Below are 24,638 nucleotides of genomic sequence, written 5' to 3' on the forward strand. Positions count from 1 at the left end.
AAAGAAATATGGTTAGGGAAGATCTCGGATATGGGGACATTCGAGCAGATATTATGTGAGGGAGTAAGTATGTGGCTAGCTGGTGGAAGCCAGACAAAAGGCCCTGAGGTAAGAGAATGATTGCCCAGTTGAAGGAGCTGCAATGAGGCCAGTGTATTCAAGCAGAGTATGGAAGGGGGAAAGTAGAAGCAAACAAGATGACAGAACAAAATGAGGGGGCGGGGTGGGGGGCGGGGGACAAGAGAATGCAGCTCGAGCTTGCCGAGCCTTATAGTTCAAGGGAAAGACAACAGAGAAGAAACCAAGGCTATGTGTCCTTGGCAAATCACATACAACTTTTGACTTCTTAATCTTGGTTTTCCCCTTTTTTTTCTTTTTCTTTTTCTTTTTTTTTTTTGAGATGGAGTTTCGCTCTTGTTGACCATGCTGGAGGGCAATGGTGCAGTCTTGGCTCACTGCAACCTCCGCCTCCCGGGTTCAAGCCATTCTCCTGGGTCGGCCTCCCGAGGAGCTGGGATTAAAGGCACGTGCTACCACCCTCGGCTAATTTTTGTATTTTTAGTAGAGACAGGGTTTCACCACGTTGGTCAGGCTGGTCTCGAACTCCTGACCTCATGACCCGCCCGCCTCGGCCTCCCAAAGTGCTGGGATTACAGGCATGAGCCACCGCGCCTGGCGCCCTTTCTTAAAAATAGGTTGCGGAAGGGCGCGGTGGCTCATGCGTATAATCCCAGCACTTTGGGAGGCCGAGGCGGGCGGATCGCCTGGGCCCAGGAGTGCAAGACCAGCCGGGGCAACATGGCGAAAACCCCTTTTCTATTTAAATAAATAAATTAGTTTGCGAAGTTGAGAAGATTTTTTTTTTTTTTGAGACGGAGTCTCTCTCTTTCTCCCAGTCTGGAGTGCAGTGGCGCGATCTCGGCTCACTGCAAGCTCCGCCTCCCGGGTTCACGCCATTCTCCTGCCTCAGCCTCCCGAGTAGCTGAGACTACAGGCGCCCGCCACCACGCCCGGCTAATTTTTGTATTTTTTAGTAGAGACGGGGTTTCACCTTGTTAGCCAGGATGGTCTCGATCTCCTGACCTCGTGATCCGCCCACCTTGGCCTCCCAAAGTGCTGGGGTTACAGGCGTGAGCCACCGCGCCCGGCAGCAATTTTTTTTTTTTTTTAAAGAAAACACTCAAAGCACTCCCTCATATAAGTAGATAGCTCAAGATATTGCTTGTATTCTTTATAACCTGCGCAGGCTGCAATAAGTCATATTGCTGAAGACTAAGACCCCATGAGCGAGGAGAAGGGGGGATCATGTTCCTAATGGCGTGTGGTCAGGACACGAAAGAAAAAGGGAGCTTTGGAGGAGAATTCGTTTATTTAAGATCTGTAGCTGAGTATCCTCTCTTCCCCCATTAAAAGGTTGCAGCAGAGCTGCCGCCTCGGGAGCCGGTTTGCCCGCGGGCTTCGGCTTTGCAGCAGTTACCGCCTACAACTCCCGGCATGCTGCTGGGCGTGGGGCCGGCACGTAGACTCCATTTCCCAGCCAGCCCCGGGTCTCGGTCAGGACGTGCCGGCGCCTATAAGAGCCAGTGCGCTGCGGCCGGAGCCTATTGTTAGCCGGAGCCGGGGCGGTTCTGGGCGTCTGCTGCCGGGGGCGCCCGAGTTGCCGGAGCCGCCCGGCCCTCTCTGCCTGCCGGCTGGGCTGCCCACCGCCCTCCCTCCCCGCCCTGCCGCCCTGGGAGCTCCCCGGCCGTCGCTGCGGGGCCCGGGACTCGCTCGCTCCTCCCTCCTTCCCACCGGGCTAGGGCGGCGGCGGCAGCGGGGGCGGCAGAGACCATCACGGGAGGAGGCAGCTGCGGCGGGGCCGGTAATGGGCCTAGGGGTGCGGGGCGGAGGGTGCCGCCTCGTCCTTTCTCGGGATCGGCCCTCGGGCGGCCGTGGAGGAGTGGTCAAGCCCAGAGCCGTGCGGATGGAGGGGTCAGAAATGAGAGGCTCGGACGGGAGCGGTCGGGGGGCGGGGAGGTCGGGTGCCGTTGGGAAGGAACCGAGTCGGGAAGAGGCGTGGGAGCGAGGGGCACCGAGGACGCTGGCCCGGACTGCGGGGGCAGCTCGCGGGAGACCGATGGGCGGCTTGGAAGCCTGCAGGATTGCGGATGAGGATTGAGTTCGGAATGGAGTGGAGAATGATGTAGGATGGAGGAAAGTGAAGGAAGGGGAGGGGGAACAGAGGAAAATGTGGGAGGAGTGGTTGGGAATTTGTGAGTAGCAGGCAGGAAGGGATGAGGAAGGCTGGGTAGGGGCTGCAGAGGATTGGAATGAGCGGGAAGGTTAGCAGGAATCAGAGGGAAGTGGGCCGAGAGCTGAAGGGTTCGGCAGGAGTGTTCATTAAAAGGAACTGGTGACTTGACATGTCCCTTCGCTCCGGTTCCTGATGTCTCCCATATTTCTGGCGTCGTGTGGGAAAATGAAAGCATCAATTGCCCTGGTTGCTAGCTTGATCTTTTTTCATAGGCCCAATTACGCAGCCAACTGCCACCCGTCCCTTTTAGTGCTGTGGTCTTGATTCATCCTTTTAAAGGGGTTGAGAGTGGCAGTGTGACACACAAACTGTTCTTCAGAATGAAATGCTAGAAGTTATCCCCACAAGACAACACTGTCCCCTTGTCCTGCAGTTTTCAGTTCAAGGTAAATCCATAGTTCAGATTTTTTTCTTCACTGGCTTTCTGTCTTGCAAATCCACAAAGCCAGGATGTTGGTTGTGCCGGTGTTATAAATGACTGGATATCCTTGAGAGTTAATGCAGCATCATGTTCCAGTTCCCACAAAGATCTGTCTTCCACACGATGGTAGTTTAGGCATGGAAAATTCTAACCTTGTGTTAGTGAATGGGTAAAAATCGGGGAGTGGGGGTGGTGAGTGCACGGCTTTCTTTAAACACCTAGCTTAAGCGGGGGTTTTCACTTGGGTGCTTTGTAAGTTCATGATCCTGGTGATCACAAAGACACATGGATCCATGAAATTCATAGTATATGAGAAACAACCACAGTATCTTGTAAAAGGAGAAACAGGGCAGGTCATTTTATTCAGGTTTATGGTAACACAGCAGCAAGCCTTCCTTCCAACCCAGCTACAGATGGTAGCCCTGACCATCTTACTGGAGGTTTTGATTCCTTGACCTTTAGCAGAAGGTTGGGTTCCAGTCAAGTGAAGAGGCTTTCTCCTGTGAGATGTAGCTTATTACTTTGGACTCATTTAAGAAAGAGACTTATATTACCTAAACTTTGCAAATAGATTCTTCCAGAAAATTTTGCCTGGGCAGTCCCTCTTGCTGGTCTCACATATGCTGGTTTTTGTTGTTGTTGTTGTTGTTTGTTTGTTTGTTTTGGTGGTTATAGGAATCCTTTTAGGCCTGAAAAAAACTTAGATCTAGTACTAAAATATACATATGCTGGTGGAACTGTTTATTAGGTGCTAGCCTGATGTATTCTGTGCTCTGGATCTTAACTATTTCATATAACTTTGGAAAATGTTCAGCTAGAAACTCTTGAGAAAAGACCATTAGACATGTAGCCAGAAAGTGTCAGCTGACCTTTCGTTTCACTGGTATTTAAAAGCTTTAAAGAGAGTTGCATTATTTTCTCCAAAAGCATTTGTTGAGTTGGTCATTTTGACAGTTAACTGTCGGTTTTTACCTGCATTCCTAGGTGCTAAAACTTACAAGTGTATCTCTTGAACACAGGCATTGATCCTCTACCAATGAATAATTGAGAGAGGTAGGAATGACTGATTTTTCTAGTTGTAGTTTGAAAGATTAATTTGATGAATTGGAAAGTATGGAAACTATTCTGTTACTATTGCAAAGAAAGATTTATTTTTTAAAAAATTTTATTTTTATTTATTTTATTTTATTTTTTGAGGCAGGGTCTGGCTCTGTCACCCAGGCTGGAGTGCAGTGGCACAATCTCAGCTCACTGCAACCTCTGCCTCCTGGGTTCAAGCAATCCTCCCGCCTTAGCCTCCCAAGTAGCTGAGACGACAGACACACACCACCATGCCCAGCTAGTTTTTGTATTTTTAATAGAGGTGGGGTTTTGCCATGTTGGCCAGGCTGGTCTTGAACTCCTGGCCTCAAGTGATCTGCCCGCCTTGGCCTCCCAAAGTGCTAGGATTACAGGCATGTGCCACCATGCCGGGCCAATTTTTTGAAAATACAGAGACAGGGTCTTGCTATGTTGGCCAAGTTGGTTTTGCACTCCTGGCCTCAAGCAATCCTCCTGCCTCAGCCTCCCAAAGAAGGATTTCTTCAGGGCACCATGGAAGTGAACAGGAGGTTTGTTCTTGGTGCCCAGTGAACATCTTCATCTAAAAGTCGAGTTCATATCAGAGAGTTGGACAAGGGGAGCTGGGTTGAAATTTAATCTTACATTGTTGTTGGGACATAATCTTTTTTCTTTTTAAAAAAATAATGGAGCTAATGTCAGAGAAAATGCTGCTAACAGAGCCTGGGTAGGGTGAAGAGAGGAATCCTTGAGGATTTCCCTGAGTGCCATCCATGTGAATGGAAGAGTTTGACCATAAGTCAGTATACATGTTATTTACACACATAGCCATAGGTTCCAGTTATTCTCAGACAGCTTAAGGAAAATACTTTTCTCCTAGGTGTCACATCTTTTTTCTTCTTTCTTACCTATCTCCTATCATTGCCCAGAAACCACTATTCCAGAAGTAGAGAAAACACAGAAAAAGAGGAGAATAGAACAAGCAGCCAGCAATCCTTGCTGCATCCAAGTTCACAAAAAGTAACCTAAAGATAACTGATACTCCTGAGGGCAACTGGGTTAAGACCGTGGAGAATTCTAGTAATAAAGATGATTTTGGAGCAGACCCAAGTTCATATGGGGCTTAAAGAGAAATATTCACAGGAGATACTACCAGAAGCCTGGGGACACCTGAGGAAAGAACAGGAGTGGACATTTACTTCCAGTCATAAATCCTTGAGTGTTTCCAGGCTAAGGAAAAAGACCGCCTGCCTGCCTGCTTGCCTGCCTGCTTGCCTTCTTCTCTTCCCTCCCTCCCTCCTTTTTTTTTTTTTTTTTTTGAGACAGAGTCTTGCTCTGCCGCCCAGGCTGGAGTGCAGTGGCGTAATCCCAGCTCACTGCAACTTCCGCCTCCTGGGTTCAAGCGATTCTCCTGCCTCAGCCTCCTGAGTAGCTGAGATTACAGGCACGCGCCACCACACCTGGCTAATTTTTGTATTTTTGGTAGAGACGGGGTTTCACCATATTGGCCAGGATGGTCTCGATCTCTTGACCTTGTGATCCACCCGCCTTGGCCTCCCAAAGTGCTGGGATTAGAGGCGTGAGCCACCACACCCGGCTTTTTTTTTTTTTTTTTTTTTTGACAAGGTCTCCCTCTGTTGCCCAGGCTAGAGTGCAATGGCACGATCTTGGCTCACCACAACCTCCACCTCCCGGGTTCAAGCGATTCTCCTGCCGCAGCTTCCTGAGTAGCTGGATTACAGGCATGCGCCACCACGCCTCGCTAATTTTTTTTTTTTTTTTTTGGATTTTTAGTGGAGATGGGGTTTCTCCATGTTGGTCAGGCTGGTCTCGAACTCCAGCCTCAGGTGATCCGCCCGCCTCGGCCTCCCAAAGTGCTGGGATGACAGACGTGAGCCACTGTGCCCAGCTTTATTCTGTCTCCTTAAAAAATTCCACCCACATAAGCATTCAATCACAAGGGGCTCCCCCTCCCCGCTACAATAGAATGGAATGAGAAATTTGTTTGTCGATCGGTATCTTTTTTTTTTTTTTAATACTTTAAGTTCTAGGGTATATGTGCACAACATGCAGGTTTGTTACATATGTATACATGTGTCATGTTGGTGTGCTGCACCCGTTAACTTGTCATTTACATTAGGTATAATCCCTCCCCCCTTCCCCCACCCCACGACAGGCCCCGGTGTGTGATGTTCCCCATCCTGTGTCCATGTGTTCTCATTGTTCAATTCCCACCTATGAGTGAGAACGTGTGGTGTTTGGTTTTCTGTCCTTGCGATAGTTTGTTCAGAATGATGGTTTCCAGCTTCATCCATGTCCATACAAAGGACATGAACTCATCATTTTTTATGGCTGCATAGTATTCCATGGTGTATATGTGCCACATTTTCTTAATCCAGTCTATCATTGATGGACATTTGGGTTGGTTCCAAGTCTTTGCTATTGTGAATAGTGCCTCAATAAACATAACGTGTGCATATGTCTTTATAGCAGCATGATTTATAATCCTTTGGGTATATACCCAGTAATGGGATGGCTGGGTCAAATGATATTTCTAGTTCTAGATCCTTGAGGAATCGCCACACTGTCTTCCACAATGGTTGAACTAGTTTTCAGTCCCACCAACAGTGTAAAAGTGTTCCTATTTCTCCACATCCTCTCCAGCACCTGTTGTTTCCTGACTTCTTAATGATCGCCATTCTAACTGGTGTGAGATGGTATCTCATTGTGGTTTTGATTTGCGTATCTCTGATGGCCAGTGATGATGAGCATTTTTTCATGTGTCTGTTGGATGCATAAATGTCTTCTTGTTGATCGGTATCTTTAAACCCAGCTAAAATCTTAACCCATAAAAAGCCCTTGGCTCGCTCCTTTCTTACCATGCCCTAAGAATGTGACCTCTGATAAGATCAGTAACATGAAGAGCTAAACTGATACTTTGGGCTCATTTTTTAATTTAATTACAATTTTTATCAAATACTTGATTTTTTTTTTCTTCCCTGGCAAATTTATTTCAGGAATGTGCTTGTCTGAGACTTCTGATGGCTGAGCTTTCTTAGGTACATCTTGTGACTTGAATGCAGAATTTGATGCAATCTGGATAGATTAGGAAATACCTTCTCTAAGGTACTTATTACGTCTGGTTGACTTTGTAGAGCTGATCCAAGAGCAGGCAAATTGCTTCCAACAGACACAGTCCAGAAAAGCAGCTCTGTAGCAGGCATCTCTTGACACCACAGTATATTCTGGGTAGCTGCTCTGCAGTAATGCAGCCCTGTCGTTCTGGGCAGTGTTGTTATTCCTGCTGCATAATTAGCAACTAGTGAGATCATAGTCTGGGGAGATTCTGGCATTACTGAGGCAAGGGAGGGTTCGTTTCTCATCACACATGGCTCCCGCTTTGACAGCATTTCTGCTGAGCAGATTCGTGTCCTTCTGGAACTTAAATCCAAAGATGGAGGAAAAAGATTTGTACCTAGGAAATGGACTATCTCAGACTCCTTGGTTGTATGAAAGTGTGTTGAAAACAACACTGCTTGCCATATTGATATAACCAGAATAAATAGTTACTTCTCTTGCTATTTGTTTTCCCCTTGCTGATTTCTTTATAGAGGGCAAAGATTGTAAAGCTACGATGTCCTTGCACAGAGGATGGTGACAGACCAGATGAGCCCTATTTTATGGAGCAGTATGAGATTGGGAAAGATTCTGGGTTTTGAAGCCATGCAGATTCTAATCTTGGGTCCATTCTTTGGTACCAAATTTGACCTTTATAGAAGCCTGGTGAAACACTTTACACTTATGAAGATCTGGGTAAAGGGTTTTCCTGACTGCTAATGTCCTTCAAAATTGAGTGCCTGGAGCAGTATTTCCCAAAGTGTATTCCAAGCATTATTTGCACTCTAAAATACCTTGGAAACAGTGGGTTCCTTAATCACGTTTGTAGAAACACTGCATTCTGTGTTCTCTCAGCCTTCACCATCCTTATTAGTATATTAAAAGCCTCTAAGAAGTTCCACTATAGGCAATTTTTAAAACCCTTTTGACACAGCAGTCGTATTTCTATGTAAAAGCTATTAATACCATAAGACACGCACTTTGGGAAATGCCGGGCTGTATTATCACTAGGAAAAATAAGTGGGTCTAGCCGGGTTCAGTGGTGTGTGCCTTGTAGTCCCAGCTACTCTGGAGGCTGAGGCAGGAGGTTTGCTCGAGCCCAGGTGTTCAAGACCAGCCTGGGCAACATAGTGAGACCCTGTTTCTAAAACAGATAAATAGTTGGGTCTAGTCTTGGTTTAGGCAAAGTCTAATTCTGCTTTTCTTTTTTTCCTTTTTTTTTTTTTTTTTTGCCAACCAAACAAGCAGCAGTGATAATTGTGTTTTTGATCTCAAGTTCTTCTCACTGGTCCCTTGGAGAGCTTTTCTATATGATCAGAAGAGCAGCTACTGTGATTCCTGGGCTAATGAAGCCTAGACCCCAGCTGGATTGGAAGCAAAGGCCTTTCCTTCACTGGGAAAGGTGCTGCTGCTACCCATCTCATTATTCTAAGAGTGATTGAGAATAGAGGGGCTGAAGGGAAACGAAAGTAGGAGAATGTTGGCCAGAGCTAGTAGAGAAAGAACGTAATATTGAGAAAGAACGTAATATTGAGAAAGCAGACATCAGTGCTAGGTGAGGTGCTTTCTTTAGAGAGCTGTGTGTATAGACTGGGGAGGAGTCTGTCTGGGGACAGGAATGCTGATTCCTTTTTTTCCCTGGGCAGAATCCTAATGTACCTGGCTAGCTGGTGGTGAGTAGGGGCTTTGGGGCCAACTTGGTGGGCTCCCCAAGGAAACCCCTTTGAAACCAATGGATGCATTCACGGGCTCGGGTCTCAAGAGGAAGTTTGATGATGTGGATGTGGGCTCATCGGTTTCCAACTCAGATGATGAGATCTCCAGCAGTGATAGTGCTGACAGCTGCGACAGCCTCAATCCTCCTACCACTGCCAGCTTCACACGTGAGTAAGCTGCTCCGTCCCTGCCTATACCCACATTCCCCAAGCAGCAGAACCCATGGCAGCTCGAGACAGCGTCTGTGTGGCTTGGGGATTTGCCCTTAATCATCATCTTTCCTTGCTCTTTGGAGGACCTCATTTCTCTCATACCGTAGACTAAAGTCTGATTTATTCTAGCTGATTTTACTTGTCTTGTGGGTTGCTGGTTCCCAGAATGGGTTAAATTAGATTGAAAAAGGAGTCTAGGACTCTACCCTGCCCCCACCAGAGTCTCAGAGAGTTCCAGGAAATTGTAGCTGCAGCAGGATATAAATGCTTGCTGCTTGGACAACTGGGGCAAATCCAGATTTCTTAATTCTTTTTTTTTCTCGTTTTGCTCTTGTTGCCCAGGCTGGAGCGCAGTGGCGAGATCTCAGCTCACTGCAACCTCTGCCTGCCGGGTTCAAGTGATTCTCCTGCTTCAGGCCTCCCCAGTAGCTGGGATTATAGGCGCCTGCCACCACGCCCGCCTAATTTTTTGTGTTTTTAGTAGAGACAAGGTTTCATCATGTTGGCCAGGTTGGTCTTGAACTCCTGACCACAGGTGACCCACCCGCCTCGGCCTCCCAAAGTGCAGGGATTACAGGCGTGAGCCACTGTGCCCAGCCAAGCTTTCTTAATTCTTACGGCTCTATTAGTTCTTGGAAAGAACTGATACTATATATGAGGGGTTGCCCATGGGCCAAATCTGGCCCAATGCCTGTTTTGTTGGAACACAGTTATACCCATTGTGTATGATTGCTTTCATGCTACAGTGGCAGAGTTGAATTATTGCAACAGAGACCTCATGGCCTGTAGAGCCTAAAATAGTTACTGTCTGGCTCTTGACAGTTTGCTGTCCCCTGCTACAGATCAATGCTATCCAATGGAATTTTCTGTTATGATAGAAATGTTCTGTATCTGCATTGTCCAACAGTAGCCAGTTGCCATATGTGGCTGTTGAGCACTTGAAATGTGGTTAGTGGCTGGGCGCAGTGGCTCACGCCTGTAATCTCAGCACTTTGGGAGGCTGATGTGGGTGGATCACTTGAACTCAGGAGTTCAAGACCAGCCTGGGCAACATGGCGAAACCTCGTCTCTACAAAAAATACAAAAATTAGCTGGGTGTGGTGGTGTGCAACTGTAGTCCCAGCTACTCTGGAGGCTGAGGTGGGAGGATTACTTGGGCCTGGGAGGTTGGGGCTGCAGTGAGCCGTGATTGTGCCATGCACTCTAGCCTGGGTGACAGAGCAAGAGCCTGTCTCAAAGGAAAAAAGAAAATAAAGAAATATGGTTAGTATAATTGAGCTGAATTTTTGTTTGTTTGTTTTTGAGATGGAGTCTTGCTCTGTCGTCAGGCTGAAGTGCAGTGGCACAATCTCGGCTCACTGCAACCTCCGTCTCCCAGGTTCAAGTGATTCTCCTGCCTCAGCTTCCTGAGTAGCTGGGACTACAGGCATGTGCCACCATGCCCAGCTAATTTTTGTATTTTTAGTAGAGATGGGGTTTCATCCTGTAGGCCAGGATGGTCTTGATCTCTTGACCTCATGGTCCGCCTGCCTCGGCTTCCCAAAGTGCTGGGATTACAGGCATAAGCCACCATGCCCAGCCCGAGCTGAATTTTAAATTTTATTTAATTTTAATTAGCTTAAATTGCCACACATGGCTAGTAGCTGCTGTATTGGACAGTAAAGCTATAGATTGTTATATCCAGAAAAGATTAACTAGAGATCCTCTTCCCAGCTGATGTCTAAAAATGGATTTTGTGGTCATCTGTTTAGGTATAGTCAGTCTGGAGGCAGTTGTATGAACCAGCTGAAGTTCAAGGTCCCTTCTGACAGAGCATTTAGGATTTGAAGATATTAGACAGTTCTCTAGATATAGAGAGCACGTTTAGAGAAGAAGAGTTGAGAGCCTAGATGGATGAGAAAGAGCAAGCTCCCCAAACAGGTCATCCCTGAGTTAATAAAGCATCTCTCGGCCAGGCACGGTGGCTCACGCCTGTAATCCCAGCACTTTGGGAGGCCGGGGCGGGCGGATCACCTGAGGTCAGGAGTTCAAGACCAGCCTAGTCAACATGGCGAAACCCCATCTCTACTAAAATACAAAAATTAGCTGGGCGTGGTGACACACGCCTGTAATCCCAGCTTCTCAGGAGGCTGAGGCAGGAGAATTGCTTGAACCCGGGAGGTGGAGGCTGCAGTGAGCCAAGACAGTGCCACAGCACTCCAGCCTGGGCAACAGAGCGAGACTCCGTCTCTAAATAAATAAATAGAAAAATAAATAAAACATCTCTCTGTGCTCCCTTCTCAGCCACATCCATCCTGAAGCGGCAGAAGCAGCTGCGGAGGAAGAATGTACGCTTTGACCAGGTGACTGTATACTACTTTGCCCGGCGCCAAGGTTTTACCAGTGTGCCCAGCCAGGGTGGTAGCTCTCTGGGCATGGCCCAGCGCCATAACTCTGTACGGAGCTATACACTCTGTGAGTTTGCCCAGGAACAGGAGGTGAACCATCGAGAGATTCTGCGTGAGCACCTGAAGGAAGAGAAACTCCATGCCAAGAAAATGAAGGTGCCTAAGGGTTCTGGGATCTGCTGCTGTCCATGTAGGAAACCATTTAGGTTCATTGGTTGGTTGATTGATTGATTTTTTTTTTTTTTTTTTCTGGGACAGTCTTGCTCTGTCGCCCGGGCTGGAGTGCACTGGCATGATATTAGCTCACTGCAACCTCGGCCTCCCCAGGTTCAAGCGATTTCTTGTGCCTCAGCCTCCCGAGTAGTTGGGATTACAGGTGTGCATCCGTCTTGTTTTTGTATTTTTAGTAGAGACAGGGTTTTGCCATGTTGCCCAGGCTGGTCTCGAACTCCTGGTCTCAAGTGATCTACCTGCCTCGGCCTCCCAAAGTGCTGAGACTACAGGTGTGAGCCACTGCACCCAGCTGATTTTTTTTTTTTTTATTTGACTGTTATCCTTGGGGTATAGAGATTTCAACTCTTTCTAATGAAAAATCTCAGATTTGAAATCAAATCTCAGTCCAAGACTCCCTTCTTTGCATCTGGCAGGGGAGTCTACCAGATATAGCAAAATGGCTTCCCTAGAATTTCCCCCTCCCAAACCCCCACTGCCTCCCTCAATTTTATGTATGTATGTATGTATGTATGTTTTCTTTTGAGACAGGGTCTCTCTCTGTCACCCAGGCTGGAGTGCAGTGGCTCAATCACAGCTCATTGCAGCCTTGAACTCCTGGCCTCAAGCCATCTGCCAATCTCAGCCTCCCAAGTATCTGGGAACCACAGGCTCATGCCACCATGCCTGGCTAGTATTTTTTTTAATAGTAATGGGGTCTTGCAATGTTGCCCAGGTTGGTCTCAGTTCCTGGGCTCAAGTGGTCCTTCCCTCTTGACCTCCCAAAGTGCTGGGATTACAGGCATGAGCCACCATGCCCAACACCCCCGCCCCCAATTTATTTTTAAGTTTAAAATATGAATACGTGAAGGCGTTCAGGTCTGTCACCCTGGAACTCAAGGAAGCACAATTTTCAATTTCTGGTCAAATGATTGTCCCTTGGCCGGATGCACAGAACAGGTTTTGGATATTTCACAGTCTCTGAAAGGATCCTGCTGTTTCTATAATCCCCATCACCCTTACGTGATAATCTTGTAGATACAAACAGCATTATCAAATAGTTATTTAGATTTGTATAATACTGTGCCTGCCACCTGATACAGTACCACCTCTTCAAAAGAGAGAGAGGCTGGGAAAAGACCCACCTTACATGGCTCTTCATAGCCACTCTTTTTTTTTTTTTGAGACGGAGCCTAGCTCTGTTGCCCAGGCTGGAGTGCAGTGGCGCGATCTCGGCTCACTGCAAGCTCCACCTCCCGGGTTCACACCATTCTCCTGCCTCAGCCTCCTGAGTAGCTGGGACTACAGGTGCCCACCACCACACCCGGCTATTTTTTTTTTTTTTTTTGTATTTTTAATAGAGACGGGGTTTCACCATGTTAGCCAGGATGGGTTCGATCTCCTGACCTCGTGATCTGCCCACCTCAGCCTCAGAAAGTGCTGGGATTATAGGCGTGAGCCACCGCACTTGGCCACCCATTTTTCATCTTAGCACTGTTTGGTATTCCCACAGCCATAGTTTCTACTAGTTCTCAAAAATTTCTCCCAGAGATCCTGATTCCAAATTTGAAGAACACCAGTTTAAGCCTGGCCAGGTTTCTTTGAAGCCCAAAGCATGCTGACCCATATTAAAACAGGTAGCTCCATTATTTCCAGAGTCATGAGAGAGACACATTAGAATGTGGTGGAGTTGGAGACTGGTGGCAGAGGATGTAGGCTAACCAGAGCATCTCATTCCTTTCTTTCTCTGAGAGCTGTATGTCTACTTCCCTCAGACTATTCCTAAAGCCCTACACCTGTTTTTCTCACTCTAGAATGACATTCAGGCTTCCCTTTCCTCTGTCTGAGGAATTCCATCACTGACCCTGTCACCTTCCAGCTGCCGTAGCAACAGCTGGGCAAATAAACACTGTTCTCATCAATTGCAGTGAAGGCATTCCTTCCTTTCCCTAGAAGAAAACTCCACTCTCCTAAATCTGGCAGAGGAATGATCTGTCAAAACAGTATACCATCCTGTTCTGTGTTCTCCACTTACAGGAATTCTGGGGACGAAGCCAGGCAAACCCAAGACAGATACAGGAGCTCTACTTGTTAGCAGGATGTTTAGTGAGCACCAGCAGTGATGACATCTAATACAGCACTTTGTTTTTTTAAAGATGGGGTCTCATTTTGTTGCCCAGGCTAGTCTCAAACTCCTGGGCTCAAGTGATCCTCCCACCTCAGCCTCCCAAGTAGTTGGGACTACAGGTGTGGGCCACTGCACCAGGCTTATCTTTATATGTCAAGAGGAATCCCTTGCTTTACCTTACCTAGTTTATTCTTTGCTTAGATTTTTTTTTTTCTCTTGAAACAGGGTCTCACTCTGTCACCCAGGCTGGAGCACAGAGGCAATCCTCAGGCGATCCTCCTGCCTTAGCCTCCCAAATAGCTGGGACTGCAGCTGCACCCACCACCATGCTTGGTTAATTTTTGTAGTTTTTTTTTTTTTTTTTTTTTGATACAGGGTCTCACTCCATTGCCCAGGCTGGAGTGCAGTGGCGCAACCTCGGTTAACTGCAACCTCCGCCTCCCAGGTTCAAGCGATTCTTGTGCCTCAGCCTCCCTCAACTGAGATTATAGGCATGTACCACCATGCTGGGCTAATTTTTTTATTTTTAGTAGAGACGAAGTTTTGCCACGTTGGCCAGGCTAGTCTCGAAGTCCTGGCCTCAAGTGATCCACCCGCCTCGGCCTCCCAAAGTGCTGGGATTACAGGAGTGAGCCACCATGTCCGGCCAATTTTTGTAGAGATGGGGTCTTGTTCTGTTGCCCAAGCTGGTCTCAAACTCCTGGTCTTAAGCGATTCTTCCACCTTAGTCTCTCAGAGGTGCTGGGATAACAGTCATGCGCCACTGCACCAGGCCTGTTTTTTAGCCCTCTATAAGGGAGGCAGTTGGTTTCAAAAAATGTACATTCTGCATCTCTCATGTACCATCTAATGTTTGTCTTCCTTTGGGGTTGTTCCAGCAGCTGCTTGGTGTTCCACAACTTTAGTTAACTATAATTTTTCTAATATTTTTATTTCATATTTTGTATTTTGGCCTGTTATCCATATGGAACTCATTATCATGAATAGTATACATTGGGAATCTTTTTTCCCCCAGAAAATATCCAGTTGTTCCAATACGATTTAATAACTAGAAGACTCTTTTCTCACTGATTTGAAATGCCACTTCTATCTCGATATTTAAATTCTCACATCTATATGAGTGTCCTCGTGTTACATCTCTAATCCCTTGCCTATGAGAGGACCGCAGGAGGGGGTATGCTTAGGGGGAGGTCAACCCTGGAGATGTAGACAGGAGCAATCCTGAGATAAACAGAAAGGCCCTTTGTAGTTGGCCTGCCTAGTACCGAAATCACTGACTAGGAAACCTCCAGAAGCCCCACTTTACTTCTCTTCATTTCTCTACCGCCTCCCCCACAAACAAGAAAACCAGGTGTGTAGCTGATTACCCAAGTCCGTTGCATCACATCTCTCCCAGGAGTTGTTCCTTTAGCAGCTCTACTCTGCGGTTGTCTGATGAAATCAACCAAAGGCTCCAGTCACGTGGCTTTCATCCTGCTAGCAGCTTCCAGAGCCCCAGGGATTATAAGGCCTCGTTTTCTTGAGTTCTCTAGTGAGTTTTCAGAACTCTTTCAGCCACGGCTTGTCTTCAATCTGTCCTTCCACGAAGACTCCCTTTCTTGGCTCTCTATCCATCTCAGCCCAGAAAACCCAGATTTCTCGGTGGCTCACGCCTGTAATCCCAGCACTTTGGGAGGCTGAGGCGGGCGGATCATGAGGACAGGAGATCAAGACCATCCCGGCTAACACAGTGAAACCCCGTCTCTACTAAAAATACAAAAATACAAAAAATTAGCGAGGCGTGGTGGCAGGCGCCTGTAGTCCCAACTACTCGGGAGGCTGAGGCAGGAGAATGGCGTGAACCCAGGAGGCGGAGCTTGCAGTGAGCCGAGATTGCGGCACTGCACTCCAGCCTGGGCGACAGAGTGAGACTCCGTCTCAAAAAAAAAAAAAAAGAAAAGAAAACCCAGATTTCTGCCTGTACATAGTACGCTCAGTATTATTGATACCACCTTTCCTCACATACAGCTTTTCTTTGAAGTCAAATAAAAAAGGATTAGGCCCGGTGCAGTGGCTCACGCCTGTAATTATAGCACTTTGGGAGGTGGAGTTGGGTGTATCAGTTGAGGTCGGGAGTTCAAGACCAGCCTGGGCAACATTGTGAAACCCTGTCTCTACTAAAAATACAAAAATTAGCTGAGCATGGTGGCAGGAGCCTGTAATCCCAGCTACTTGGAAGGCTGAGGCAGGAGAATCACTTGAACCCAGGAGGCAGAGATTGCAGTGAGCCGAGATCATGCACTGCATTCCATCCTGAGCGACAGTGAGACCCTGTCTCAAAAAAAAAAAAAAAAGTTAGAAAGGAGAAGGAGGCCGGGCACGGTGGCTCATGCCTGTAATCCCATCACTTTGGGAGGCCGAGGTGGGCAGATTACAAGGTCAGGAGATTGAGACCATCCTGGCTAACACGGTGAAACCCCATGTCTACTAAAAATACAAAAAGTTACCCGGGCGTGGTGGCAGGTGCCTGTAGTCCCAGCTACTCGGGAGGCTGAGGCAGGAGAATGGCGTGAACCCAGGAGGTGGAGCTTGCAGCGAGCTGAGATCACGCCACTGCACTCCAGCCTGGGCGACAGAGCGAGACTCCGTCTCAAAAAAAAATGAAAAAAGAAAGGAGAAGAAATACATTTTTTCTCGGCCAAGGGCTTTCTTTAATACCTGTTAATATATTTGCTTTTTCTCCTTACAGTAGAATGAAGCTCTTTAGTGCATGCACAGATAATTGTTCACACTGTGGGGATTTGGATTCATTGATTAAGACCTGGTAGCCTTTTACTACACTTTAATTTGCCCTTTTTTTTTCAAGAAGGTAGTTTTGCATTCAGTGGGTGCAAGTTGAAGGGTGTTTCACATTTTTCTGTATATCCAAGGATCATCCAGTCATTCACATACCTTTTCCTCTCTGTGTTAGAGGGCAAGTGAGTGTAAATTAGGGGATACATGTCTGGAAATAGACGGTATGTTTGTGGAAATAGATTTTCGTGTAGGAGGGAAGATGAGACGGGTTTTTGAGAAGCTTGGACCCAGAAAGGTGATGGTACATAAGATTTCCCATCTTCCCACTCTGGATTTATTCTTTTGACTTGTGCTAGTGAATATAGCAGCCAGTAGTCACATACGGCTATTAATTAAAATTATGTAAATTGGGCTGGCACAGTGGACCCCAGCACTTTGGGAGGCCGAGGTGTGTGGATCACTTGAGGCCAGCAGTTCAAGACTAGCCTGGCCAACACAGTGAAACCCTGTCTTTACTGAAAATAGAAAAAATTAGCCAGGCGTGGTGACTCACGCCTGTAATCCCAACTACTTGGGAGGCAGGAGAATCGCTTGAACCCGGGAGGCGGAGGTTGTAGTGAGCCAAGACTGCACCACTGCACTCCCGCCTGGACGACAGAATGAGACTTTTGTCTCAAAAAAATAAATAAAATGACAGTTTTCCAATTGCTGCATTTCTAGTGCTCAGTAGCCACATGTGCTAGTAGCTGCCATCATTTTGGACAGCACAGATATTCCCATGATTGCAGAAGGTTCAAGGGACAGTGCTGCTCTGGGATGGTCACTGAGGAGGTGCATGCTGCTCATGTCTATGAGGCTAACCTTTCCTGTCTCTTGGCAGCTGACCAAGAACGGGACAGTGGAGTCGGTGGAGGCTGATGGCCTGACGCTGGATGATGTGTCAGATGAAGATATTGATGTGGAAAATGTGGAGGTGGATGATTACTTCTTCCTGCAGCCTCTGCCCACCAAACGGCGACGGGCCCTGCTGAGGGCTTCTGGGGTCCACCGTATTGATGCTGAAGAGAAGCAAGAACTTCGAGCCATCCGCCTGTCACGGGAAGAATGTGGTTGTGACTGCCGACTGTATTGTGACCCAGAAGCGTGTGCCTGCAGCCAGGCTGGGATTAAATGCCAGGTCAGTCCAAGTTGGCCTGAGATAGTATATCTACACCAGGGTCAGCGGGGTGAGGTGTGGGTGCCACTGAACATGGGAGGCCCATTCAGGGGTGGATTCCCTATGGTTGTGAACACTCTCCAGTTCCACAACCCTCCTCCGTCAACAGAGTAAGCAAACAGCACACGGCCAGGCATGGTGGCTCACACCTCTAATCCTAGCTATGTGGGAGGCTGAGGTAGGAGGATCTCTTGAGTCCAGGAGGTCAAGGCTGCAGTGAGCTGAGTTCACACCAGTGCACGCCAGCCTGGGTCACAGAGTGAGACCCTGTCTCTTGAAATTTTTGCAAAGAAAACAGGCATGACAGGATTCTTAGGCTGTGGAGGTATCTCATCTTTTTTTGTTTCATTTCTCAGAGGTGATAAGAAGCAGCTGTTAGGAAAGGGATGAAGAGGAGTTAGTACATTTAACATTTAGTAAATGTTTCCTAAATACTGATTCCCAAACAGTATTTCCTAAATACTGTTTCCTAAATACTGATTCCTTGAGATAAAAGGAAGCAGGACTGGGCATGGTGGCTCACATCTGTAATCCCAGCACTTTGGGAGGCCGAGGCAGGCAGGCAGATTGCTTCCCAGGAGTTCGAGACCAGCCCGGGCAACATGGCTAAGCCCCATCTTTACAAAAAATACAAAAATTAGCTGGACATGGTAGCATGGGCCTGTAGTCCCAGGTACTCAAGAGGCTGAGATGGGAGGAGGATCACTTGAGCCTGGGAGGCATAGGTTGCAGTAAGATATGATTGTGCCACTGCACTCCAGCCTGGGCGATAGAGCAAGACCCTGTCTCAAAAAGTTAGCAGAGGAATGGTGTGGGCCTGTAGATTCTATCTGCAAACACTTATTCTTCAGTACCTTTACTCCAATTTTGAAAAAATCAAAATAGTATTCAGAGCTTTATAATTCAGGATCAGACCTGGCCTAGCAGAGCTTAAAACCATAGTTATCTGAAAGAGAAAGTATCATCTCTTGTTGGCTGCCCTTTTTTTTTTTGAGACGGAGTCTCATTCTGTCGCCCAGGCTGGAGTGCAGTGGCGCGATCTTGGCTCACTGCTACCTCCACCTCCTGGGTTCAAGTGATTCTCCCACCTCAGCCTCCCAAGTAGCTGGGATTACAGGTGTGCACCACTATGCCCGGCTAATTGTTGTATTGTTGTAATTCTTTTTTTTTTTTTTTTGAGACGGAGTCTTGCTCTGTTGCCAGGCTGGAGTGCAGTAGGGCGTGATCTCGGCTCGCTGCAACCTCTGCCTCCCGGGTTCAAGCAATTCTCCTGCCTCAGCCTCCCGAGTAGCTGGGACTATAGGCACACACCACCACACCCAGCTAATTTTTGTATTTTTAGTAGAGACAGCGTTTCACCATGTAGGCCAGGATGGTCTCGATCTCTTGACCTCGTGATCCGCCTGCCTCAGCCTCCCAAAGTGCTGGGATTACAGGCGTGAGCCACCGCACCCGGCCAGCTTTTGTATTTTTAGTAGAGACAGGGTTTCATCATGTTGGCCAGGCTGGTCTCGAACTCCTGACCTCAGGTGATCTGCCTGCCTCAGCCTCCCGAAGTACTGGGATTACAGGCATGAGCCACCGTGCCTGGCCCCTTGTTGGCCCTCTGACGGGGGACAGTTTAAGACACATTTCAGTTGAAAACAGCAATACCATCCCTAAGAATGAAATCTATCTGGAACTTAATTACTGAGGGTGTAGATGCTGAGTCCTTGTGGTTGGATTTCTTCTAACTCACCCTTTCTTTATTTTTAGCTGGGTAACAAATAACTGTGGTATATCTGGCCAAATACTGCTTTTCAGCCCAAAGTCCCATAATGAGTCATTCTGTTACACACACACCTGAGAACAGTCCTAAGAATTGATGCAGCTGGGCCTGGCACGTTGGCTCACACCTGTAACTAGCACTTTGGGAGGCTGGGGTGGAAGGACTGCTTGAGCCCAGGAGTTTGAGGCCAGCCTGGGCAACATAGCGAGACCCTGTCTCTACAAAAAATTTTAAAATTAGGGCCGGGCGTGGTGGCTCACACCTGTAATCCCAGCATGGCTCCAGGCTGCAGTGAGCCATGATGGCGCCACTGCACTCCAGCCTGGATGACAGAGCAAGACCCTATCTCCAAAGGAAAAAAAAATGGTATAACTGGAGTGGAGATTTCTATAAGTCAGTATCATAGAAAGACATTGTGATTTGTACATGCTTATTTGCTTACTTGTGGTTTTAATTTTTCCTCTTATTTTTGGTTTATGTGTTTTTCCTGTTGGAATATGAAAGTGATAAGGAGGTAGAAAGCATCTCCTTTCCAGATATTCCTGGTCTGTAAGTTAATTATCTTGGTAACTGCTTCAGAACTAAACTAGTCAACCCTCAGGGAAAATAAAGCAGGTAGCTAAAAAATTGGCCACTGTGTGAACCTGCGTTCTAGCACCTTAGCAAACTAAGGCACATTTGCTTAGTTTCCCCAGAATGTATTTTTTTTGAAGTAGCAAGATCTTCCACTCACTCTCCCATGCCTGTCATTGCAGGCCATAGGCTTGGTTCCAGCCTTTTGTTGTCTCAGTGAACCAGGTAAGTTCTGAAAGTCTCTGAGGCTCGTAAATTTCCTCTGTGAAAACTATCAGCATTCAGAGAAGTATCTGTGGACTCTTAACTGGAAGGACCCTGTGCTGTGATTTTGTCTACTTGTTATTTAGAAGAGGAAACAAAGCCCTAGAGAGATAAATGATTCTCTTGAGGTCACACCACTAATTAATGGCTGAGCTGGGATTGAAATGCAAGTGGTCTGATAACTACCATCTAGTGTTCTGTTAGCTCACACTGCATGCTATGCTTTGAATTGGTTGCTTTTCTTCTTATAAGGAGACCTCAAATCCCAACTGCCTGTTTGCCAGCTCATGTCTCCTGTCTCCATTGTTAGGATTGTAGGTCTCATCTTGCCCCAACCGTCTTGTCCCCGCTCAGGTGGATCGCATGTCCTTTCCATGTGGCTGCTCCCGGGATGGCTGTGGGAACATGGCAGGGCGCATTGAATTTAATCCAATCCGGGTCCGGACTCATTACCTCCACACCATTATGAAGCTGGAGCTGGAGAGCAAGCGGCAGGTGAGCCGCCCAGCAGCCCCAGATGAGGAGCCCTCCCCGACTGCCAGTTGCAGCCTGACAGGAGCACAGGGCTCTGAGACCCAGGACTTCCAGGAGTTCATTGCTGAGAATGAGACAGCAGTGATGCACCTGCAGAGTGCAGAGGAACTGGAGCGGCTCAAGGCAGAAGAAGATTCCAGCGGCTCTAGTGCCAGCCTGGACTCGAGCATCGAGAGCCTGGGTGTGTGCATCCTAGAGGAGCCCCTGGCTGTCCCCGAAGAGCTGTGCCCAGGCCTTACAGCCCCCATTCTCATCCAGGCTCAGCTGCCCCCAGGCTCCTCTGTCCTGTGTTTTACCGAGAACTCAGACCACCCAACTGCCTCAACGGTGAACAGCCCATCCTACTTGAACAGTGGGCCCCTGGTCTATTATCAAGTGGAGCAGAGGCCAGTCTTGGGAGTGAAAGGAGAGCCTGGTACGGAAGAAGGCTCAGCCTCTTTCCCAAAGGAGAAGGATCTGAATGTCTTCTCTCTCCCTGTTACCTCACTCGTGGCTTGTAGCTCCACAGACCCAGCTGCCCTCTGTAAATCAGAGGTGGGGAAAACACCCACCCTAGAAGCTCTATTGCCCGAAGATTGTAACCCTGAGGAGCCTGAAAATGAAGACTTCCACCCTTCCTGGTCCCCCTCAAGCCTCCCCTTCCACACGGACAATGAAGAGGGCTGTGGGATGGTGAAGACCTCCCAGCAGAATGAGGATCGGCCCCCTGAAGATTCTTCCTTAGAACTCCCTCTGGCAGTGTGACAGGCGCTAGAGGTCCTGCCTCTTACCCATTCTCTATTTATTCCCTTATTTTATCTAACACCATTTCAAAACAAAACTGTAGAAGCAGCTGCTGCTCCCATGTTATTTTATTGGGGTCTTTGGGGAATGGGTGGGAAAGGATTGTTTGAGTACTTTTTAAAAGGGAAACAGTACCAAGACCAGCCCTACCTTGATCTGGGGATAGTCTTGGGGCAAAGAAAGCTGCGTAGTGCTGAACATTAAGCTTTCTGGGCCACTGGAACAAAGAACTAGGATCTCACAGGAAAAGCTGGGTAACTCAAGCAGTTATTCTTTCCGTAGGGACCAGAACACGAGAATTTGAAGAGCATGGCAAAGCCCTTTCTCTCCCAAGCCCCAGGCAGGGTACAAGCTCATTTTTCTCGGTGGTTATTCTGATATCCCATTTTGGTGTGTCATAATACTTCAAACTGGAAAGTCACCTGGTCGAGTCTAGGGAGGAGGGAGTGGAAGGGTCTCTGCTTCTGTACAAAATCTCTAGGATTTACAAAAATGTAACCTGCCTTCCTTCAATCCCATATTTGGTAAATAAGTTAATATTTGACATGTTTGGTGTTCTCTGACCTGTTCCCCACACTGGGGATTCCTGGTCTGTAACTTGAATTGTTTCTTCCACATGTTCTTAAGTACTAGAGTTAAACTTGTCTATGTGTCTTTTTTTCTCTCCATCCTTTTTCCTTCGGAGAAAGAGCTGGATTGGTTGGGGATATGGTATAACGAGCCTGAGCCTTCTGTACGTGTTTGACACTAGCACTGTCAGGCAGCTTTCGGCTGGGGCTCACCCATCCCACAGGAGGCCTATGTGGAGCGTTAACTGTGGCCAAAGGAGGCAGCGGGAACAGGCTGCTTGCTATCTGGAAAGATGACATATTTGTGCCATGCTTGTTTTTTCACCCAGGTTTTTCCCTCTTTGTGAGATCTGAGCTTTAGTGGAATGTAGAATGTGGCAATCTTAAGGTCACCAATCAGTTTTTGTTTTTTTTTTCCTGGACCTACCCTCATGGTCGTTTTCAACATAGCGGGTTAGAGTTCTTATACCGTTCCAGTTCAATTCCAAGAACTGCAAATGTTTATTGGACCCCTCCATCTTGATGATATATAAAAATTGGAAGCCAAGCCAGTTCTTAAATGCTACATGCAACTCCCAGATTCCAAAGGATTCAAGTTCTAATTATAACCTTCAAAGCGTATAGAATGGAACTCATTCAGTTTGATTCAGTTCTTACCTCTGTCAGGAGGAATACAGTTCCTGTTCATCCTGTGTTCTAAGATCTCCATTGAACAGCACTGATTTCCTTTCACTAGCAAAGTGATCTTTGTCTCTGTTCTAAAATGGAGGCAGTAGGGAGCAAAACTATTCTTCTCAAGCATCCTTTACACCATACTTTACTTCTGGTATGGTTTATTAACCACACACACACACAAAAGTGAAAAACTGTGTTGGGGAGGAGACACTACTCCTACTTATCTTGCTCATAAAGCCTTTTCTGGTGAGATATTAAGGCCCTGGTGTCTTACAGAAACCATCACGTATGTCGCAGCAGCATTTCACCCCTGAAGTCTCTCAACTCTGAGCCTGAAAGGATTTGTATTTAATACACATAACATTTTTTAGTTCATTCTGCCTTTCCTATTTGTTCCAGTTTTTGCTTGGTTTTAGTTTGGAGGGGAACTTAAGTACATAGATCCTTATCTCTCCCCATCCCCTAGCCTCACAAAACACAGTTGAGAGTCTTAAGTACCTGAGATCTCGAAGCTACCCAGAACTGAACTAGACTCCCCTACCTTAGACTGGTACCCTCAAACACAGGACTGAAGCTTAATTGGGAATTTGGCTTTATGGAGAAAAGAATCTTTTTCAAAGTTTGTGTCGGAAGGGGAGGGTGAGGTTTGCCCACTGTCTCTGCAGGAAGGCTCCGGCTTAATCTAGGAAGTAGATTCCAGCTGCACGATGAGGAACACATTAGGTTTTGGGATCAAACCAGGAATATGAATCTGTAATTATTAAGCTCATTGCCAACCCACAAGATATTTGATGTTTCTGAAAACCTGTAGTTTCTTAAGTCCATCCCCTTCATTAACTCTACAGTTGTGACTCACACTGATCCCAAACAAGTGCTAAATATTAACATTTAGCATTAACTGTCTTGTCAAGCAAAAGGCCTTCTCTACAACCTAGTCCATCTCACTTCTGGTGCTACCTGAGTTGGACAGAATTCTAGCTCATGGTTGCTAGGAAAGCTAGGCCTCTGATCATAGAAGCAGATAGCTTCAGTCCCAGTCTAGGCCTAGATAAATGACTCTTATTACCACAACCCTTATTATTTTCCAATTTCCTTTCTCACATACTGTACACAGGTAGTATTTTCAATGTGAATCCAAAGCTTGTCTGGTTCTCTGAAAATAATTTTTTCCCCTTTAGGTTCTTTACATTGTGATAATGCTGTATTTAAAGAGAATATTTAAATGTAATATTAAAGAAATATTCAAAAGAATGGTGTGTTACTCTTTGTCTCGGCAGGCCACAGTTCAGTTACTTGTTAGAAAAAGGATGCTTCTCTAGCTTCGTTATAAAACTAATTAGGTCAGTTAGGAATTAATATTAACAATAGAAACATTTTGTGATGGAAAAATAGAATATTCTCTTTGGAGTACCAAGAGCTGGACTTGATTCATATGCCCTTGTGTACCTGTTCAGCTGAAGCAGGCCTTGCTCCTGCTCTGTTGGAGCTTAGCCCTGTCCCTACTCTGGGCTCCCATTTTCTCATTCCATTAACTTTTTTTTTTTTTTTTTTTTTTTTGAGACAGAATCTCACTCTGTCGCCCAGACTGGAGTGCAGTGTCGTGATCTCGGCTCACTGCAAGCTCCGCCTCCCGGGTTCACGCCATTCTCCTGCCACAGCCTCCTGAGTAGCTGGGACTACAGGCGCCCACCACCACGCCTGGCTAATTTTTTGCTATTTTAGTAGAGACGGGGTTTCACCGTGTTAGCCAGGATGGTCTTGATCTCCTGACCTTGTGATCCGCTCGCCTCAGCCTCCCAAAGTGCTGGGATTACAGGCGTGAGCTGCCGTGCCCGGCCTCATTCCATTAACTTTATGAAATTCTCTTTTCCTTGTTATCACCTTAAAGTGTCCAGCAAGGAGATCAACTTCAAATCAGTTTCTGCAAAACTTCCATCC

The 24,638-nt window shown here is 47.0% G+C and overlaps 1 protein-coding gene across 3 annotated transcripts; it reads left to right on the forward strand.

Annotated features, from left to right (window-relative positions):
- The first annotated feature begins 1,563 nt into the window (after nt 1-1,563).
- Nucleotides 1,564-23,951, forward strand: CSRNP2 (cysteine and serine rich nuclear protein 2). Of its 3 annotated transcripts, XM_055095654.2 has the most exons (6): nt 1,564-1,861; nt 8,139-8,292; nt 8,537-8,773; nt 11,102-11,361; nt 17,199-17,495; nt 20,494-23,951. In XM_055095654.2, the coding sequence occupies exons 3-6, from the start codon at nt 8,623-8,625 to the stop codon at nt 21,415-21,417; spliced, it is 1,632 nt and encodes a 543-aa protein (XP_054951629.1). In that variant the 5' UTR covers nt 1,564-1,861; nt 8,139-8,292; nt 8,537-8,622; the 3' UTR covers nt 21,418-23,951. The 3 variants fall into 3 exon arrangements, with proteins under 3 accessions (XP_054951629.1, XP_003804621.3, XP_008959561.2); XM_003804573.7 differs by lacking the exon at nt 8,139-8,292 and having other exon boundaries at nt 1,604-1,861; XM_008961313.6 differs by lacking the exon at nt 8,139-8,292 and having other exon boundaries at nt 1,831-1,971.
- The last annotated feature ends 687 nt before the right edge of the window (nt 23,952-24,638 follow it).

The sequence above is a fragment of the Pan paniscus genome, chromosome 10, assembly GCF_029289425.2.
Source record: "Pan paniscus chromosome 10, NHGRI_mPanPan1-v2.0_pri, whole genome shotgun sequence".
NCBI classification, from domain to species: Eukaryota; Metazoa; Chordata; class Mammalia; order Primates; family Hominidae; genus Pan; species Pan paniscus.

Excerpts from the sequence above, each read along its gene's own strand:
- CSRNP2 (XM_055095654.2), top strand. The coding sequence starts at position 8,623 with ATGGATGCATTCACGGGCTCGGGTCTCAAGAGGAAGTTTGATGATGTG. Across the intron at positions 8,774-11,101 it reads TACCACTGCCAGCTTCACAC|CCACATCCATCCTGAAGCGG; the intron begins GTGAGTAAGCTG and ends CTCCCTTCTCAG. Across the intron at positions 17,496-20,493 it reads AGGCTGGGATTAAATGCCAG|GTGGATCGCATGTCCTTTCC; the intron begins GTCAGTCCAAGT and ends GTCCCCGCTCAG.